Below are 21,347 nucleotides of genomic sequence, written 5' to 3'. Positions count from 1 at the left end.
CAGTAACACAAATTCATAGAATTATGTAGAGTAAACTGATTTACAACCAAAACCAGTCATATAAAGGTTCCATAAACTGTGCTTGGGTTTTATTTCCTACTAGTTTGTCTCAGACGTCATTTTGATTACAGCTGACGTTTTCGAGTTATGGTTTGTTGAAAAATATCAAATAAGCCATTTTGAACTTTTCAGCGGATTCCAAAATGGCTGTGGTTTAGCTCAAATGTTAATGATTGACAAAAACAAACAATTTCTGGATAAACATTTTAAAATGTCCTATCTACTTTGATCGATTCCCTTCTTCGACTTTCTCTTTTGATAACAACGGCTATGCAAACAGATTTCGTGCTGTTTTTGTCTCTTTTGATAAAGAAGGTTCTTATCTAGCATCCAGCTGAGTTATTAACGAAAGAGAAAGGCGATGAAGAGAATCGATCATTGCAGATAGGACCTCTTGAAATGTTCGTCTAGATTTCGCAAAATTTCTTACAAATCGAAGAATGTCGAGTCTGAAATTAATTGTTTTTTGCTATTTGACCTGGAAATGCTCATAGGCGTTATCAGATCGAATTTTTCCGCTGCATCCTCGTTCCATACCCCCTTGCATTGCGTTTGTGCCTCATGGGGTGTTTACACTTATGCTATTTCATTAGCGCTAATGAGCTAGCTGCTAGCAAAAAAAAAAGCTCACTAGCATAATGTAAACAGGGCATCAGCGTCTACCAGCATGAAATTTCAGGAGCAACTGAAATTCGTGCTAGTTGGCGAGTACACTAGCATGAGTAAATCCGCACAGATATAAACACCCCATTAACCCTCCGTTACTCGCGCTGTTGTACTTTGTACAACACACATGAGTTTTCCATTGCCATTTTGTTGCTCAGTTACCAATCGATCTGAAACCAACGAGTATCCCTCAAAAAACTTGTTTTGATCCAAACAAGCTAAACATTGATTACAGTAAACAACTAAAATGTGGATAATAGGGAAATTTTCACGTATAAAATATCTCGACATCCTCACCAAATAGATAATTACTGTCTTCGGCAAAGTGGTTCAGGAGGTCAAGGTCTTTTAGCTGGTGAACAGTAGTTCAGAATTTTCTCACTGCGCTGCGCTAGTATACACGTGCAATCCTCATATAAGCTACAGCTGGAGATTCCGAACTGCTAGAAAATTACTGTCTTCGGCAAAGTTGTTTAGATGGTGAACATGCAAATTTTAATTTAATTTTTTTTTTCAAGTCAATTCTGAGAAAATCAATTATGATTCTTCAGAGTAAACTTTGAAAAATAGTGTAACTTTGTGTGAAGCTTTGGCATACACAATTTAAAATGATATTGAGCAATTTTCCTCTTCGTATTTCCATTCAAAATCTTTCAAATGTTCTAAAAAGTACGAAAATTGGACGTTTTTAGGGGGTGTCCTTAAACTTATGATCGGAAGTGTACGGTTTTATAAATTTCTCCATTCAACTGAGCAAAACTGCCTCACTCTCTGAGTTAGTCTCGTTGTCCGTGCACACGTAAATACAGAGATTTTTTTGTTCTAGACCCCTCGATAAGAAATTTTGAAATTAGCCTAAAGTGAAAGGGAGATCTAAACATTCATTTGGTGGAAGTTTCAGCGATATTGATCTTTTAAGATAATTTTTTCCATCTGAGATACGTGTTACCACTAATTTATCAGAGGTATTATACAAGTGGAATACTCATTTTTTTTTCCTTTGGTTTGTTTTTTTCCGTCGATCTTGTTTTCCGTGCTGAGCACCAATGCTACCGACGTGCCAGGAAGGCAGCTCCCACACCTGGACCCTACCTATCGACCCATCAACTCATGAACCGGGGACCAACGGCTTTACTTCCCATCCGAAGGAAGGCGTGATCAGAGATGTTATGTCTCAGAACATCCCGGCGGCGCCGACTGGGATTGAACCCAGGCCTGCTGGGGTGAGAGGTAATCACGCTTACCACTACACCACCGGCGCCGTTAAGTGGAATACTCACACCAATTTATGTTTCCAAAAATATGCATGAAAATCTTTACCAGTAAAAGAAATCCAGTCCAATTGTATTTTTATTTTATGATATATCGCATATCAACGAGAATTGCCCCCCAAGTTTTGAGAAATTTCTGAACTACTGTTCATTAGCCAATAGATCTTTATCTCCTTTACAGCTTTGCCAAATACAGTAAATTTCTAGCTGTTCAGGATCTCGAGATATTATATATGTGAATATTTCACGTATATCCTAGCGCCACGTAGTGAGAAAATTCTGTACTGTTGACCAACGAAAAAGTTTTGATCTCCTGAACAAATTTGCCAATGACAGTTTAGCAGGTCTCGAAATATATCTAATGCGAGAATTGCACGTGTATACAAGCGCAATGACGTGAAAAAAAAATAATTAAATTTCAGTCCACCAGCCAAAAAGCCTTGGCTCCCTGAACAACTTTGCCGGAGACAGAAACATTCTATTTGGTCAGAATCTCGTGATATTTCACATGTGAAAATTTCACGTGTATACTAGCACCGCTTAGGAAATTCTCAACTATTGTACACCAAACAATAGGCTTTGACCTCCTGAACAATTTTGTCGAAGACAGTAACTTTCTATCTAGTCAGGATCTCGAAACAAACCACATGCGAGAATTTCACGTGTATTCTAGAGCTACGTAGTGAGAAAATTGTCCACTAGCGAAATCTATCTGATCAGAATCTCGAGATATTTTACATGCGAGAATTTCGCGTGTATATTAAGCCACGTAGTGTGAAAATTCTGAACTATTGTGCACCAAGCAATAGACATTGACCTCATTTTCGAAGACAATAATTTTTTACCTGTTCAGAAACTCGAGCTACTGTCCACCAGCCAAAAAGTCTTGACTCCCTGAACAAGTTTGCCGAAAACAGTAACTTTCTATCTGGTCAGGATCTCGAGATATTTTATATGAGAATTTCACGTGTATACTAGCTCCGCGTATTGAGAAAATTTTGAACTATTGTGCACCAAGAAATAGGCTTTGATCTCATCAACCACTTTGTCGACGACCGTAACTTTCTATCTGGTCAGGATCTCGAGATGTTCCATGTTGTAACCAATTAAGTCAAATCCCTCGTAGTACGGACACCGTTTACGCGGTTTCCATTCACATTTTCTCTATTATCCGCATTTTTTGGGTGATAAAAGTTTAGCTTGTTTAGTTAAAAACAAGTTTTTTAAGGAATACCCGTTGGTTTCATATCGATTGGTAGCTTGGCTGCAAAATGGCAATGGATAACTCACACTGTTGTACAAAGTACAACGCGTGAGAACTCTTGTTACAAAAGTTGGCGCGAGTTACGGAGAGTTAAGGAGAAAGGGGACGCCATATTTTTATTGAAATTCAATAGCAGTCTTTTCGTTTAAAACCGAAATTCTGTCAGAGAAAATGTATTCACTGTATTCCAGTAAGCAAGTAGAATGCAATCAACAGATTTTCATGAACGTAGTATTGCTTTTGAACGAAAAAACTGCTTTCGATTTTTTTTAATTAATTATTTCCCACCTTAAAGTGCAATTTATTTCGATGGATTTCGATGAATGAAAAAATCAACTGGGATTGAATGTTTAGAAAACGCACCAAAGTACAGTACTGGTCAGAATAAAGTACACACCCATTGTCTTGCAACATTTAGTATTTGCATTTGAAATTTGTAGTAAAATTGTTGTATTTTTAGTATATTTAACAGATCTTATACCGTCCCATCCTTTGAATGCATATTTATTTCGTACTATTGCATAATTGATGAAATCTATTTTTTTACCTGGACAAAATAAAGTACGCTCCAACAATAACACGACTATTTAGCTCAGTGTGCGTCCCTAGTAGCACCCTTGTTGTAAATTGGTCTTGGAATCTTATTTACGACTTAGAATCGTCAAAACATGCAATCTGTTATTGATTTGTCATAACCTGTGCGCGGTTCAATTAGATAAAATGAAACTGTACGCCTCCCCTCCCCTCGCGCGCTACTAGCACGCCTCTAGTGTTGAGAATCGAAAATCTTTGACAGTGGTTTGTTTACACTTCTATAGAGAACAAATGGTAGACATGGCTAGAAAAAAATTACCCAAAATTAAGTTCTTTGCACTCATCTCGGCACTATAGTGCAGGAACCCAAAAGTAGGTAAAGCGGGTTAAAGTAATTTTCATTTACTTGTGTGCAGTTCGTATGGAATTTTCCACTGGCCTTTTAACCAAAAGTAAGTTAGTTGTACCCAACAGTAGGTAAATATGACTATACTCAACGTTGGGTTCCCACACTTTACTACCCTAGTTGGGTGGTTTTGCTCCTCCGTTTTTGACAACATTAGAAGGAGAAAAGGAGACAAACTAGTTAAAAGTAGGTAAAAGTGAACTGGCCGTTGTATACTTTTTTCTTACCGTGCAAGGTTCATCACAGTACTCGATTGCGTTCAGAAATTACGTCAAATGGAACTCGAAAGAAGAAAAAATATTGTGGTCCGGTTCCAAGCTGGCTAAAGTGCTGAACATGCCGAAAACCACAGTTTGTCGAGTGCTCAAAACCTGTAAGGAAACCCTGAGTGTGGAAAGGAATCAGGAGACCTACGAAAAAAAAAACTGGAACCAGGGATCGTCAGCTGCGCAGCAAGCTGTTGAGGTGCGTTAAAACCAACCCCGGTCTTTCGATCCGAGATGTGGCCAGAAGGTACAATGCCAACTTTCAAACGGTGCGGAACATCATTGCCAGGGAAGGATAAAAGTCGTACAAAGCCAGTAAATATCCGCACCGGCACATGAAGCAGAAATCCGTTGCCAAAAAGCGTGCAAGCCTCTTGTACGACCGTGTTATGACGAAACATAAGGTTTTAGGTTTAAGGTTAATTGATCGATGACGGAACATACGTCAAACACGGTTTTAAGCAGCTTCCCGGTCAAAAATTTTACATCGCGACTGGGCGTGGAGATGTGCCGGGAAGATTCAAGTTCGCGAATAAGGTCATGATTGAGCAAGCGATTTGCAGTTGTGGCTTGAAAACGGAACCATTCGTCACATCCTCTACGATGACATCCCAAGTTTACATCGAAGAATGTCTGAAAAAGCATGTATTGCCGTTCATCCGCAAGCATAGGGGCAAAGTCATCTTTTGGCCCTATTTGGCCAGCTGCCACTACTCCAAGGTGGATCTGGAGTGGTATGCTGCCAACAAGATCCATTTTGTCCCCAAGCTAATGAATCCTCCGAATTGCTCGGAATTTCGACCAATCGAAAAATACTGTGCAATTTCAAAGCAACGACTTCGACGAAGTGGCGGGGCAGTCAAGGACATCCAGCAAATGCGGGCAAAATGAAATAAATGCGCTGATTCCGTGTCCGTTTCCACTGAGCGAGCGCTGATGGGCTTCATCAAATGCTTTTTAAACTTATTGAATCACGAACTACAGGTCTTTTTGTGCGTACCAATTTACTTTGAATCAACCTTTACAGTCAACGATGATCGCCGAATTTATCGGGAAGCGACTATTAATTCGTTTGTTATTCGAGAAAACACCAATTTAACATCTCCGAACGAACTGTCCGTAGAAGGCTGCAGGAAAAAAGGTTTTAAAAGTGGCCCAAAGACGACCATTGAATCGAAAAGTGAACAGGTTTGTTTACTTCCTATTCAATATTCATTTAAGAATGATTGTAATTTTTGTAGGATCAAGCGTCTTAACTTTGCCCGGAAATATGTCGACAAGTCATTGGAGTTTTGGAATAAGGTTCTCTAGAGTGATGAGAGCAAGTTTGAGCTCTTTGGGCACGAACAGCGTGCACTAGTTTGGACAAAACCAGGAGAGAGGCTTGCAGACAAAAACGTACAAAAGGCAGCACGAAGGTGGCAATATTATCAACCGATTGGCTCACTACTTGACTAGCCTATTGGTCCCAAGCAAATCAATTAACGTACCCCATTCTAGTTGAAATTCTAGTACTACACTATGTTTGTTTTGATTCGCTATGAAAGTACATTGAGGGGTTCGTGGATTTTACTATGTTTCGAGGGGTGCATCGATTAGCTTAGGGCCGAAGAGAGAACCAGAGCTGAGCCAAAAATTTGAGCACGTTTCTTCGGGACCTTCTGTTACCTCTATGATATTATCATAGAGGTAACTCTAAGACTAGAAGGTCCCGAAATAACGTGCTCAACTTTTTGGCTCAGCTCTGGTACTCTCTTCGGTCCCAAGCTAATCGATTCACCCCTCGAAACATAGGAAAAACCAATAACCCCTCATTTTATCTGTCAAACTTTCATAGCGAATCAAAACAAACATTGCGTAGTACTAGAATTTCGACTAGAATAGGGTACGTTAATCGTTTGCTTGGGACCACTAGGCTACTAAAGTGGTGAGCCAATTTAAAATCGTTAGTTTCGTATTGATTGTTGATATTATGGTGTGGGGATGCTTTGCGTGGACTGGAGTGGGAAATCTGGTTGAATTAGATGGAATAATGACGGCAGACTCCTACATCAGCATTTTGAAAAGAAATCTAAAGGAGTCATCCCGTAAAGTTGGCTTAGAGATAAAAAGTTTACTTTTCAGCAAGCCAACAACCCCAAGCATACCGCTCACAAAACCTCTGCCTACTTCCATGCTTCACGTATCAAACTATTGGCATGGTCGGCCCAGAGCCCTTACTTGAATCCCATTGAAAACTTGGATCAGAATGTTGACCTCAGAAGATGTGACAAACCGTGACAAACTGTTTGAAGCCCTGGATGGAAATCAACCCTCAGCACATCAAAAACCTTGTTGAAAGTATGCCAAGACGCTTGCAAGCCGTCATTGAAGCTAAAGTTGGTCATACCAACCGGTGGAAACTAACGATTTTAAATTGGCTCACTACTTGACTAGCCTATTGGTCCCAAGTAAATCAATTAACGTACCCCATCCTAGTCGAAATTCTAGTACTACACTATGTTTGTTTTGATTCGGTATGATTTTTTGACAGATAAAATAAGGGGTTCGTGGATTTTCCTATGTTTCGAGGGGTGCATCGATTAGCTTGGGACCGAAGATAGTACCAGAGCTGAGTCAAAAAGTTGAGCACGTTTCTTCGGGACCTTCTAGTCTTAGTTACCTCTATGGTCAAACGAAGTGACAGACGGAGCAGCTCGAATTGCAATTTTTCAGTGTACCACATGGCAACACTACTACCAACAATCAATACGAAACTAACGATTTTAAATTGGCTCACTACTTGACTAGCCTATTGGTCCCAAGCAAACGAGTAACGTATCCCATTCTAGTCGAAATTCTAGTACTACGCAATGTTTGTTTTGATTCGCTATGAGAGTTTGACAGATAAAATGAGGGGTTATTGGTTTTTCCTATGTTTCGAGGGGTGAATCGATTAGCTTGGGACCGAAGAGAGTACCAGAGCTGAGCCAAAAAGTTGAGCACGTTTCTTCGGGACCTTCTAGTCTTAGAGTTACCTCTATGCTACTACTGGATTGTACTAGCATTTTCACCATGTGTACTAGAATGTTTTGATTCTATCGCTTTCACTCTACTCAAAACTGAAATGTATAAAAAATGACAAAATTATACACTTTTTGCACACTGTCAAAAATCATTGCACACAAAATCAACTTTCTTCAAATCAAAACAAAAATACTAGCCCATCTGGTGGCTGCTGGCACAAGCTTCTAAGAAAATTCTATTACAGTGAACTACATTATTTTAATTGATTTCTTCGCCAGTTAGTCGTCTGTCATTTCGTTTGTGGTCATACTTAGTATTAATTTTAAGAACAAGCATTGAAAATGCAGAATTTATTGTAATGCGTACTTTATTTTGTCCACTCAGAAATGGACGGTTTCCCAATAAATGTTGTTATCAAATAAATAGTTTACCACTCTCATGGCCCGGAACATAGCATATTCCGAAAGTAAATCTTTAATGCTTACTTCGTTCGAACACTTCAAAAAACTGTATATAATAAATATTGACAAAAACAAGAAAACTTGTCATTATCAGAAGTGCGTACTTTATTTTGACCAGTACTGTAAATTGATCCTTAAGTAATTGCGAGTAAAGTCCATTTGCAGCCAATCATTATGAAAGACAGTTGGTTAAATTCTCGCTCAATTTTTCAAATAGACCAATTTCAATTAACCACTTCATTCGAGCAGTTTAAATGACGTTTACTAACACTCAAATTTCGAAATACAGAAATGACCCGATTTTGCCAGCCCTTCCTCGCATCAGAGTTGTCTCGTTAAATAATTTTACATAGTCGGAATTCCACATCTTTCTCATTCATCTTCAAGATGGATGTTCAAGGTATGCTTGAATGCAATAGGACCTCTGGAAATGCGCATGGAATTCGTAGAACATTAAAAAAAAAAAATTAAAAAAGGGGGCTGACAAAATCGGGTCATTACTGTATAACATTATTTTGAGATTTTTTTCTTCTAGAACCACGAGGAAAGTAACCGAAATTTGTGCGTTTCATAAAAAATAGTAATTTGATGGCCGATTTTTGAAAAAATTTGCTGTGGTCCATTGATCATATTGCCGAGCAGTTTAGAGACAACCTTCTGCCAGTGATTTTAAGAAAAATGGACCAACAAACTCCTGATTTTTCTAGCTTATTTTAAATGAGAAACAATTTTCTCGATGTTCTATAACACATTTTTACAAAATATTGTGCCACGGCAAAGTTCGTTTGGTAGAAACGTCTTTTTAAACTGCTCGAATGATGATCGATTCCTTTCATCGGCTGTCTGTTTTGATCGGCAAGGCCGTGTAAAGATATTTCCGGATATTTTCGACACACCGTTCGACGAAAGAAGCATAGACACGGTAGAAAACGATTTTATAATCCAGTTATTTACGAAAGAGAAAGTTGATGAAGAGAATCGATCAACGAAGATTAACCTATTTGACAAGTTGAGCGATAATTATGTTCAAATCAAGGTGTGTATATACAGGTACGATTCAGCTCTTTCACAGTATATGGGAATGGAGAACGCGGGATGAAAGTACAGTTAATAATTTTGTTCGTAAGAACTGGAAAGTTTTTTTTTACGTAGGACTACGTTTGTGATTTATATATGGGGGTACACTTCGTGAAAACCTAAATTAGAACGTGTAACAAAATTATGAAATATTTTGAACGTTAATAACTCAGCTGCCCCTGGACCAATTTCAATAATTTTATCATCAATTGATCAGAAATATTTCTACGCATATGTTTAATTTAAGACTTTATCATTTTTCAAGTATTTTTTGTCGCTATTTAAAATTGCACGAATGTGCAACTGTTGCAATGGTAATTAAGATTGCCGATTGCCTGCGAAAAGCGATTTCCCTAACACAGTAGCGCGCCATACTAAAGAGTATAAACAGAAAGAACCCCGCTCAAATTCCTGTTCCTACACAAAACAAAAGCTCCTGCAGCAGTTACCAAATAAGATTTATTATATAAGACCACGTAGTCCTACGTCACCATTGCGTACAACCCCATAGGGCTGTCCTTTGTAGTTTTTTTTTTATAGAAATAACGTTTCAAAAGGGAGCAGTTGCACGACAAATAACGATCTGACGCGAGCTTCTCCGATTTGCATGAAAATTTGCGTATTTGTTTATTATGGCCAGTAATTCACATTTGAACTAAAGTTCGGCCATTTTCAATCATGCAAAATATTAGAGATTCTCTTTGTGTCTCAGAAATTATTGCAAAGCCATCAGGTGCTCATATGTCTCCAATAACTTCTCATGATATTTTGACATAGAATTACGTATTTCAACAAGCCAATCGATTGGAAATTTTTCTGCGAATCTGCTGAAATGAAAACTTTATCAATTTTCAAAATTGAAAATTACACAAATGTCCAACTGTTGCAATGGTGATCAAAATTATCACCGCTTGCCTGCAAAAAGTGGGTTCCCTAACACAGTCGCCGAATATTGATACCGATCACGTAATCCTACGTCAAATATATGATATCAACCTGTCCACCCTAAGCTACAATGTGGTACCAATGTTTCCAATTTGACAAAAAAGCGCAGAGAATAAATTATCAAAGTTACCCGCATTATCAAAGATACTCCGTCCAAAATGAATTGACAAATCCGAGTTTGTCGCGGATATCGTTCATTGTCCAAATTTGTTTGTAAACAAACTCAGTCGACTGCAGTTTTCAATCAAACTGAATAAGGCTGAATCACACGAATTTGACACATTGTAACACCTATCTATACACACCTTGTATCCGATGTGTTATTGTTTGGTCTGCAGTGTCTGTTTTATGTATTTAGGCTGTGTTCCGTTACTTGAATTTCCACTTAAATTTTACACTTCGAAAATAAATTAAAATGTTGTTGATCGGCCGATTTTCGAGAAGGTGCTTGCAAAATTGACATCTAGTCTGTCAGAAATAATTCCGCTTGAATAGCAAATTTTCCATCAGTCAAATTTAAGTGAAAATTCACAGCCTTGTTATGATCAAGTGTAAGTATGAACACAATGAGAGAAAGTTCTCTGGGGAAACACGAAAGAATTGTTGAGCGATCCAATAGGCCTACTGGATCGAAACCCACACTACGGTTCAAAACGATCCTGAAAAAATCAATTTGGTGATCGCGGCAGCTGTGGGTGGGGTGGGGGTGGATGTTGTATCTAATGTGATTATGGAATTATTGGTGAGGAAGGTGAGGTGTTTTCTTTTGCAAAGGAAGAACAAAATCGGGAGATACCATAGAACGAAGATAGGTGGCACACTTACGCTCGATCCCCGGCGGGCGGTACATCCCCCGAGACAGGACGACGACTTGCGCATCGACGTCGTTGGTGGCGGCCGGTAGGTGACGCCACGGAGGTTCGCTTCCGCGACGCCCTTGATCGGTACGCCGGAGGCCGAAGTGCTGCTGGCGGTTGCCGTCGTCGTCACCACTTCCTCTTCGTACTGATTTACACCGATTGGCCGATTCGCGGATGATGATGATGATGGAGTGGTGTCGGTTGTTTAGTCGATTCATGTTTTTTTTTGGTTGATTGGTTGGTTGGTTGGTTGGTTGGATGTGTTTTACAGGTTTTGGGTTGGTATTGTTAATTTTTAGTAACGAACAAACGGACATGCGAGATCAAGCGAGCGATTCCAATAATGTTAAGATGAATTAGATATTAGTTTTCGTACAGAAGATATATCAACATGTAAACTTGTTTCAGTGTGTAACGAATGAGGAAACGAAACCAAAAACAAAAACCAAAACAAACAACAGAAGAGTGGGTTGATTGTTGTTCTCGTGATTGATTTGGATCTAGGAAGCAATGAAAATGTAATTGACGCCTACTGTGATCGTGGTGGATGTCGGAATAATTCGAAACTCAAACTGACCCGTGCACTGGAACAAAAGTTCAACTTAAAACTATGAGCGATAATCACTAAGCTAAAGCAACGGAATTCCGTTTCTAAATTAAATTTCATGATAATGAATGAAACCTTTTGTTAGAGTTACATGTTGCTAAAGCTTGTACCTTCTCTGGCCTGATGTTGAAACGGGTTATCACAAAGAAACACTTCATTGAGGGGGAGGGAGATGATAACAAAGTTAACAAGGTCATGCAAAACAAAAAAAGAAGTAGTTGCAGCTTTACCTGAACCACGAAACTGGTGGGAGATTGGTTTAAAGGCTAAAGACAAACAGATACGGTTCATCTTTTCGAACACATTGTTGGGAAGGGGGGCTGGAGAAAGAGGTCTGGGTGAAGACAATCTACGGCTAGCATTGAACGGGAAAACTAGGGAACAAACTTTTCACCAAGCTTTGTATGTACGAGTTACAGATCAGTATGTGTTTAAGGGGATTCTAAACGGTTTTTTAGTTAAGTTATCGTTGAGATTCACAAAGAAAAAAAAATCTAATTGAACTAAAAGGACTCACTGTGTGCGTGTGCGATCAAATAATTCGTCCGTGATGAGCCTGTTTTGTAATATTTAAAAAATGATTACGTCCGACCGGCGTCGAAGCATTCATTGATGATTTACCGTAGTTAAAGAACCAAGGAACGTAAAACTGAGATTTGAACCGATCGATACATGAACGGCAAGAACTGAAGGGAAAGTTTTGGTTTTAGCTAGAAAAACAGAAATTGTACCACTACTAGAGGAAACGACAGACGATACACAGGAGCACGGAAGGGGGGGGGGGGTGGTGGACAGAGCAGGGAAGTTTGTGACTGAGGTTGAGGTTGGGAAAAAAGCGTCTAATTGAAGGAGAAAGGCTTTCATTGGATTGCGGACAAGGGGCTCTAGCATCGCATAGTCGAGAGAATCTTTTGCTTGCCTTCTGGGTCGAAAAGTTGTTCGTTTTAATTGTTTATAATTGAGCTTCAGAAAGAAAAAAAAAACACTGTCGAATATTAAAAAAAAAAAAAAACCCAGACTATCCAGAGTGCCCGATTTGGTCCCCAAACTCCCAAGAAACTCTTAGGACCCAATCTCGGAGTCCGAACTTGATGTGATATGTTACATCCCTTTACGGACGATCAGACAAACTCAATGTTGAGTGTAGTCCAGCGTTGCCAGATTGTTTTCAAGCTTATCGGTATTAAATGTTATAAAAATCGTTATTTATCGGCATTCACCACAGTTGGGAGGACCACCCTACGAACCAACTCATCTAATTGCCATACCCTATCAAATCGATCGACGTCTAGTCGAGCTACACTCATAAAATAAATCACATAACCAGTGGAAAACATCCATGTGAATTTCACATAACTTTCATGTGATCCCATAATTGGAAATTGCACCACTAAATCAAATGAACGTTATGTGTCCAATGAAATCTATATGATTTCTCATATAGAATTTCTAATGCTATGTGATATTCAGGTAAAAATCATTGTTTTTGTTTTTGGAAAAATACTAGGTGCGTTCCTAATAGAAACTAACTGAAAACTTTTTACAGTGTAGATAAGGAAGAATGAGATCTGTCACCCGACAGGATCAGTCCGTCACCAGTCTTAAGGCACTTGAAACCACGCCGTTAACAAATTTTGTATTTTAGTATTTGAATACAACTTTAAAGTGTATTGACATGTAATTAATTAAAACAAAGTGGCGACGAGTATTCTCGGTGCCGGTTTCGTGAAATAGTCCGTAAAAGTTAGTTTTCCGTCGGTCGATTTCCGCATGCGAAGTTTCGAGGTTAACGTCATGCCACATCAAAATGGTCAGCAAGCAGGAGAAGGAACAGCACAGCAACTAAATACCAACCAGATGCTTATGCAGATCCTCCAGCAGCAGCAACAGCTGATGACGCAGCTCACGCAGCAAGTTACAGCGATCCAGCAGGCCATTCAAAACTTGCCAAGGTACGAAACTGTTTTTGGATTCGCTCTCGGTGTCTATGATCCGGAACAGGGCTCTACCTTTGATGCGTGGTACGCGAGGTACGCGGACTTGTTCGACAAGGATGCTGGAAATCTGGACGATGCCGTGAAAGTCCGGTTACTGATGAGGAAATTGAATCCACAACTACACGAACGCTTTACCAGTTTCATCTTACCTAAACCGTCAAAGGAGCTATCATTCAGTGAAACAATAGCGAAGCTGAAAACGATTTTCGGATCACCAGTTTCTGTTTTTCACCGCTGGTATTTGTGTTTCCAGACGTCAAAGGACGATTCGGATGATCTTGTGTCGTATTCGTGTAAAGTGAATAAGGCGTGTGTGGACTTCAAGCTACGAAAGTTTTCGGCGAAGCAGTTCAAATCTGGGACGGGACTTGACAATCGGGTAGCGATTTCGAGCCCATTTGCTGTCAAATCCGAGCCAGTTTCTGATTGGTCGATTTGACAGTACAATCGTGGAATAAAAAGGACAGAGGATCGCAACAATTTGGCTGGCAGTGATGCCGTTGTTAATTGTTTATATTTGCGAAAGGAAAGTTGTCAAATTGAGTGCACTGCGTTTTTTAAGCGATGGATATTGTTGTTTGTTCATGGTGTTGAGCAAAACTGATGTACAAGCTGCTAAACTGCAGTAGAAACTCCAAATAAAATCCAAATGAAAAAAGAAAAAAAAAATACATTCCTGACATCATTGGACAACTCCGTCAAACACCACGCCCAATTTTCCGAAGGGCATTATTCAAAAACATCAAGAAGAGTGAGAAGCTCGATTGTCAAATCCCGTCCCGGGTTCAAATGTCTCATCTTTGCGTGCGGATTAAAGTCATCACGTGATTCCGACAACCGCATGAGGTTAATCACTAAACTGAACGAGACTCTGGAGAAAGTGGTTGAAGATTGCAAGAGTTTGCCGAACCTGAAACAGGATAACAGTTTGGTCTCGAGTCTAGTAGAGAAGCAGCAATCATTCAGTGCTGTTCACGCAGTCCATCAGGAGCACCCTTTCAAGTCTAAACATAAGCAAGGCACCGGGGCAAAACCCAACAGCAATCAACCCAACACTTCATGTTAGTCTTGTGAGGACATGCACTTTTCGGTGGATTGCTTTTTCCTCGAACATCAGTGTCGGGAATGTAAGAAGAAAGGCCATAAGCGAAGACAACATATCAAGAAGACTGGCAACTCTTCTAATTTCTCATACGACCGCTATGAGACAAGTACAATCGCGTCATCTAGCGATCAAAGGAAAATGCTTCGAATGAATTGTATAGCAAAGATTACATCCTCAGAAGAAAGGTTTGTACCTTCACTCAAGCGCAGCGCTACTGTATCTGTCGCTTGGATTCTGGCAAAGTTGCCAGTCTTCTTGATATGATACTTTCGCCATAAGGAAGGATATTATGCTTGTTTTTCGTCTAGTAGAAGCAGCGGCAGCGGTGAGAAGAAGAAAAATAATTACGATACTAAGGGCAGCAAGGATGTGAAGATCGTGTCAGTGAAGAACATCAGCTAAAGGATGAAGCATTGCGAGATTGAGATCAACAAGGTTCCAGTTCGATTGCAGATCGAATAAGCGTCAGATATTTGGGGGGAGAGGTAGCTCATCGATTCTTCCGGTTCGCCTCCTAGCATCGTGCTATAAGGTACCAGGCGATAACCAGGGTAGTTGATCGATAGCTCGATGACGTCATTTCGTTGGCGTCTGCAATGGGAAATTCTCATAGCAGGCGTTGACGATGGGACGTTGTCGAGTTGTTGAATAGCAACTATCGTGGTAACTCACCGATTACCTGTCGATCTGCCAAATTTGGAAAGACGTCTGCATTGAATTGTCTCATATAATAATATTCCGCCCACTATATCACAAGAAATTGCGAGTAGCCGAGTGGAATGGAGATAAGTTAAGCATTGGGTACAGGACCAAGTCTCCCCTGGGTGGTGCCAAAAGATGAGCGCAATAGAATCATCAAGTTGCCATAAGGCACGGAATGAGACTATTGCATGGCTGGGTAGTCAAAGTCTTCCATTCGTTAGTCATTTCAGGTGGATTAGAACAGGTTTAGGTGGGCGTTGGCCAGATTTGGATTTTTCAGATGTAATCCTGGATAGGACCCTGTCATTGAACGTCGCGTGAAAGTGGAACTTAATGAAGGCCTAAGTACTTTTTCGTAGTTTTTAGTTTTCGGATTTGAAAGATCGTCGGTTACAGTGGCCTGCTTACTGAGCAGAAAAACGCGGTCCTAGGTCCTTACATATCAAAGAGATTTATGGTAAAATCGCTTGTGTATCGTGTATTTTGCGAAACTCGTTGTTGTCGTTAGTTCCGGTTTTGAATGGATACAAAAATTTGAGCAACGGTATTATGTGATATGAGGGGCTCGGTTGCCTTAGAGCAACCGTTTTTGCTTACTAAGCAGAACATCATGAGTCTAATCTCAGGCCCATCCACATTCAAGATTCGTCAATCGTTTTATTTGCTAATATGACTACATGGTAATAACAGCAACTCGGTGATTAAAAAGGTGCTCGTCTGCCTAGTGGCAAACGTTTTTGCTTACTGAGCAGAAGACCGTGGGTTTAGTCCCAAGCTCCTTCACGTTATATGATCGTTAGGACATCAATTCAACTTATCGTTTACCAAAACGAACCCTGCTGCAAACCCAACCCTCTTATCCAACATCCCAGTGATTCCTCGTGGAGGTGCAGAGGTGTTCTCGGCTTCCATCAAAGTGAGTGTCATGTCAACACAATCCTTCCCATTCCTTTCTTGACCTGTGTTCGGGCGCGGCCGGCGCTGGTATTGCCTAATTTAAGATCACCAGTTTTTTCACATTGAGGATGATTGCTAGTCCCAAGCATCGTCTATTGGTTCTCTGTGTAATTACAGCTGATCTGGTAGTAACAGAGTAGGAACCGTGGGCGGTCAATCAAGCTCAAGCTCAAGCTCAAGCTCAAGATCGAATCAGCGTCAGACATTTGGATCATTTTCTGGTCCTGGAATTTTGGTGTAATGTAAACATTGGCGGCATTACAAAACAAGGTTTGTGCCATGTTGCTTCACTTAATCTTGATTTGAACATTCTAGGCTCCGACTGGATTGAGCTTTTCGAGTTTTGGGACATTCCTATCAGTTCCTTTTGCAACAAGGTTACCAGCCAACATCTCGGTACTGAACAGCCACTGCAACGCTGTGGACCAGCTGACACTCCAATGAAACCCAAAACCAGTCTACCGATCGAAACGTCCAGTTGCATACAGCGTTCAAGGTGCGGTGGAAGACGAACTTCAACGGCAGCAGAATTTGGGAATCCTCAATCCAGTTGATCATTCAGATTGGGCAGCACCTACCGTGCGGAGTAAAATCAGTGTCCGCTTCCCTTGCCAGAAGATATCTTTACTAAGATGCCCGGCAGCACGGTCTTCAGTCATAGCTTACCTTCCAGTGGAAGTGGACCGCCAAGATCAGCCTCTTCTAACAGTTAACACCCACGAAGGTCTTTTTCGGTAAACTCGCCTCACACCTGTCATTAAATCAGCTCCGGGTGCATTTACAGCAGATCATGGACGCAATGGTGAGTGACGTCAAAGGAGCCTGTCGTTATTTAGATGACGTATTAGTCGACCTGAGGTAAGTGTTTCACCGTCTGGAGGAACACGGATTAACCGTCCGGATTGAGATATGCAGTTTCAGCATGAAGCAAGTGATATACCTGGGAAAAGTTTTGGACGACGATGGTATTAGACCCAACCTGGACAAGGCAGCAGCCATCGTCAGCATACCACCGCCTCGAGATGTATCATCACTTCGTTCATACCTAGGAGCCGTCAACTATTACGAAAAGTACGGGCCGAAAATCATAGTGTCGGTGGATGCGTCAAGTTACGGAATTGGTGCTCGCATTGCCCACAGATTACCAGATGGATCTGTGAAACCGATCTCGTATGCGTCAAGAAGCCTCGCAGCAGCCGAAAACTACAGCCAAATCGAGAAAGAGGGACTCGTTTTGATCTTCGCCGTAACACGGTTCCATCGGATGATTTTCGGACGACAGGTCGTTCTGGAAACAAGCCTTTGTTAGAAATATTTGGTTCGAGAAAAGGCATTGCTGTATACACTACTGATCCCACCTGATCAACCCACGTCCGTCCGAACGAAGAGTTTGTCATCGCATCAGTTGAGCTGAAAGCCTCCATGGAAGACATCGTCAAGCAGTCAGTCGAAGCCCTACCAGTCAAATTTTGGATGGTTCAAGCTGTAACAGAGTTGGATGCAGTACTGAAGCAAGTCAAGCAGCTCGTTTGGGCAACTTGGCCGTCTAATCAGTCCGAAATAAACGATCCACTGCTACAACAGTTTTACCAAGGTCGGGACAGTCTACCAGTTGTTTCCAATTGTCTCACCTAAGGAGAAAGATTGGTGATCCCAACGAAATTTCGAGATCGAGTTGTACGTCTTCTCCACAAAGGACATCCTTGAGTAGAATGGATCCGTTTCATAGCACACAACTACGTCTACTGACCCGGGATCGATGAGCATATCAGTCAACTTGTCCGATCATGTGTAGAATGCTCGAAAGCAGCAGTCAAGACCAACAGCAAAACTAACCTGGAATCCTTGCCTGCACCTGATAAACCGTGGCAGCGGATACATGCGTACTATGCTGGACCGTTCGACGGAAACTACTATTTGATTGTCGTCGACGCATTCAACAAGTGGCCAGAGGAAGCCAGAATATCGGAAATCGGAAACTAATTCCAGGAGTGGCTATTTCCAGGGGACGCCAGAAAAAGCTCGGAAAATACCTACGGGATGGCGATAGAAACTTCTGGGAAAATTCGATATACACATCCCGTAGAACTTTGACTTCTGGAGAAAGTCGAAAGTCAGAGGGCTTACGGAACAGTTGAAAGAAACTTCAAGTTCTCTGGGGAAATAATTCGGACGAAAGAGATATCTGGGAGATTTTCTGGGACACTCCCAGATGTTCCTTACATGTTCTAATGATACAGCAATTCAGATAACCCTGAAGTTTTCGGAGCATTACTCCAAAATTTTGATAAACCTCTTGGAACTTTGTTGAAGATTCTCGGAACATTCAGTAATCTGCTTGAAATCAATTGTTCGGTTCTGATGTTCTCAGAGCTTCCCGAAAGTTATCACAATTCTCTTGAAATGAATTGAACTGTCCTGAAAACCATTAAATTCCCTGGAGTTCTTTGGACTTGTGAAGTTTCGAAAATATTTCTGAAGTTTCCTTAGGTTCACTGGAGTTCTCTGGACTTTCCCGAAATTCCGGGTTCTATTAACAGAAGTTAATGAAACTGTATTTCTTACATCGGAACATTCCCTTAAAGACCTTTTAAACTTACCCTTTCAGATCTTAAAAGTTTATGGAGTACTCCTGAAGCTATTGGAACCACAATAAAACTTTGGAAGCAGTTCCGACTAACTCAAAAAAAAAAAAACTTGAGAAGAACCTTGCGAGCGAAACCAGTCGTCGGGAGCTTTCCGGGAGAAATCGGAAAATAGCTTATGGTGTAAGGAAGAAGACAATTCCAGGGGATTTTTGGAAGAAACTTCCAAAGGAAGATTAAGTAAACTTTGGAAAGTAAATAAATAAACATTTTGATGGACCTATTTGTTTACTGAATAAAAGTTCTTCCTTAGGCCTATTCTGCGCGGCGTGTGAGGTGAGGTGACAGTGAAGTGACAATTGTCACCTCGGGTAAGGTGACTCTTCATTTGATTTGCACGGAGAGTCACCTCACCCGAGGTGACAATTGTCACTTCACAGGTGACAGCGTGTCACCTCACCTCACACGCCGCGCAGAATAGGCCAACCTGATTTCCAGGAATTACCGGAATGAATCATTAGCTGTTTTTCGATTCCTGGGTTGCCAAAAATCGACAAGGAAGTTGAAACATCAGTCGAAAGAGTACCGAGCATAACACATTTTAAAAGTGAATAATTTTTTGAGCTGCTCTCAAAGACAAATGTCTCTCGCAATAGTTTCCTCTGACAGTTCAGCGCGGTAGGCACTAATCATTTTGACTATTATAGCACAATCGGAAGAGCCATTTTTAGCTAGCACGGTGTGCAGATTAGTGTTAAGTTTAAAAACGGTCAGATTACCGGGAGTCCACGCTATTTACATGACTTGTTCGAAGTGTGAAGTTACTGATTATTTGAGGAATTTTACTGTCAGAACATTTATCCAATTTTCAACAGTGTTATGATATAACGACAATAATAACAAACTCATCGAACCAAAAAAAAAGATCGAACAACTTTTCAACCCAGAGCTGCGAGATTCGGCGGTTGCATGATCTGACAGCGAGAGAGCTTATCACTAACCGGTTCTATTCTACGCTGATCGTTGTTTGCAGTATTCCGTTGAATAGGAAGAAGCGGTAGAAGTAGCAATGGTTACACGAAGACTTCGAATGTAATCGGCTAGCATTTAAGGAAGTCGAACTGGTGGAAGCAAGCAAATCAATTCACAAAACGGGACTTCTACTGTTAATTGATAATACTAAAACAAGACGGATTCCGCTTCGCTATGCGCTGACACTACTAGTAATGACAGAGAGAAGGAGAGAGTGACTAAAACTGACAGGATCTAGCAAGCGATAGAGTTGTCCGGTTTTGATTTGGCCGATTTTGTTCGGAAGCGGTTGAGTTGAGTTTCGATTGCGATTATGTACACAATTTACTGTTAGAATGAACCGACCATTTCCGTCAGTGTGGGCGTATGTGACTTTTGCGCTGATATGAATGTGAGCGTGACTTTCGATCGTTGTTTGCATTTGCGATTTGCGTCTTTGATTGGCTTTTTGAACATGAGTATTTACTTTTGAGAGCGCTTGCTTGGATGATGGAAAGCGTACATTATGACAGAGCAGTCATTTATTAGTGGAACGAAAAAGCCAAAAGATTCAACTGAATTCAAAACAAACTAATAGGATTGAAAATCGAGCAGGAAAGATTTAAATAGAGACTGAGAGATTGAGAGGAATAGAGGTAAAAAATTGCGAACTGATTTGAGAAAACAAAACGAAAACCAAATGGAAAGAGATCCGAGAAGAGAATGAGCAAGTATTGTAATCTGCAGTTAAAAATAAAAACTTGAGTATAATAAGAAAAAGGCTCGAAAGGTGGTAAATGTAGGCAGCCTTTTGATCATGTCTTTTGCTGGAAGACGATGCTGGGACTCACCGTTGGTCGCAACCGCACACAATGTTTAATGCCGAAAGATCCAAACGGACGCCATTTTTCGGCGATGGGTGAGCTACTCACATGTGACGCTTCTGCACCGCTAGTTTCTTGCGTTCGGTAGATGCCTATCGGGATCTCACAAGTCGTCGAGCAGAGCTTTTGATACAGTCGACCGTAGGTGCGGATCCACATGTCATCTTTCGTAATTTTCATCTGCAAAGATCAGAGCAAAAGTTCAATTAAACATAACCTCCGCCCAAATAACGCCGACTAACCGAAGTCAGGAACCCACTGCCGGGCGCTTGGTCAATTCCGAGCAACAGCCTCACGAATGTGATGACGTAGTCCTTTACGAAGGCCTGATACAGCAGGGTGTCCAACATCGACGCGCTGAAGACGTTGCCGGCGGCGAATGGCAATCGGAACATGTACGAAATGTGCGAACCACGCTCTTTCTCACGCTGTTGGAGATCAGCAAAAGTGTCAACAGAGTTGGTTCGATCGGAACCGGTTAGTTGTGCATCTAGCGATCTAATTACCTTTTCCATCTTGCTCAGGTGCAGTGCGTACTTATCGTGAGCGCGGAATTGCATGAACCTCATGTTGGAACTCTGTGACAGTTCGGTAATGCTACGGATGCTTGGGAAGAATCTAAGCGGAAAATACACCACAAATCAGTCCGGAAAAGACCTAAGAACCCCACCCTATCCAGTCAT

At 40.9% G+C, this 21,347-nt stretch overlaps 1 protein-coding gene across 1 annotated transcript in view; it reads right to left on the bottom strand.

Moving 5' to 3' along the window:
• The window catches only part of SLO2 (slowpoke 2), a 566,463-nt gene that overhangs the window by 21,028 nt on the left and 524,088 nt on the right, over positions 1 to 21,347 (bottom strand). Inside the window, exons 21-24 of the mRNA XM_065236869.1 lie at positions 21,171 to 21,282; positions 20,907 to 21,092; positions 20,632 to 20,844; positions 10,782 to 10,961 (exon numbers count right to left, since the gene is read on the bottom strand). Of these exons, the coding sequence (XP_065092941.1) occupies positions 10,782 to 10,961; positions 20,632 to 20,844; positions 20,907 to 21,092; positions 21,171 to 21,282 (691 nt within the window). The remainder of the gene's footprint in view (positions 1 to 10,781; positions 10,962 to 20,631; positions 20,845 to 20,906; positions 21,093 to 21,170; positions 21,283 to 21,347) is intronic.

Source organism: Ochlerotatus camptorhynchus, unplaced genomic scaffold (genome assembly GCF_037179485.1).
Source record: "Ochlerotatus camptorhynchus isolate MF236.1 unplaced genomic scaffold, CSIRO-AGI_Acam_v1.1 ptg000577l, whole genome shotgun sequence".
Lineage (NCBI taxonomy): Eukaryota > Metazoa > Arthropoda > Insecta > Diptera > Culicidae > Ochlerotatus > Ochlerotatus camptorhynchus.
Note: the sequence above shows the minus strand (reverse complement) of the source record. Positions and strands in the feature narration are given on the sequence as shown.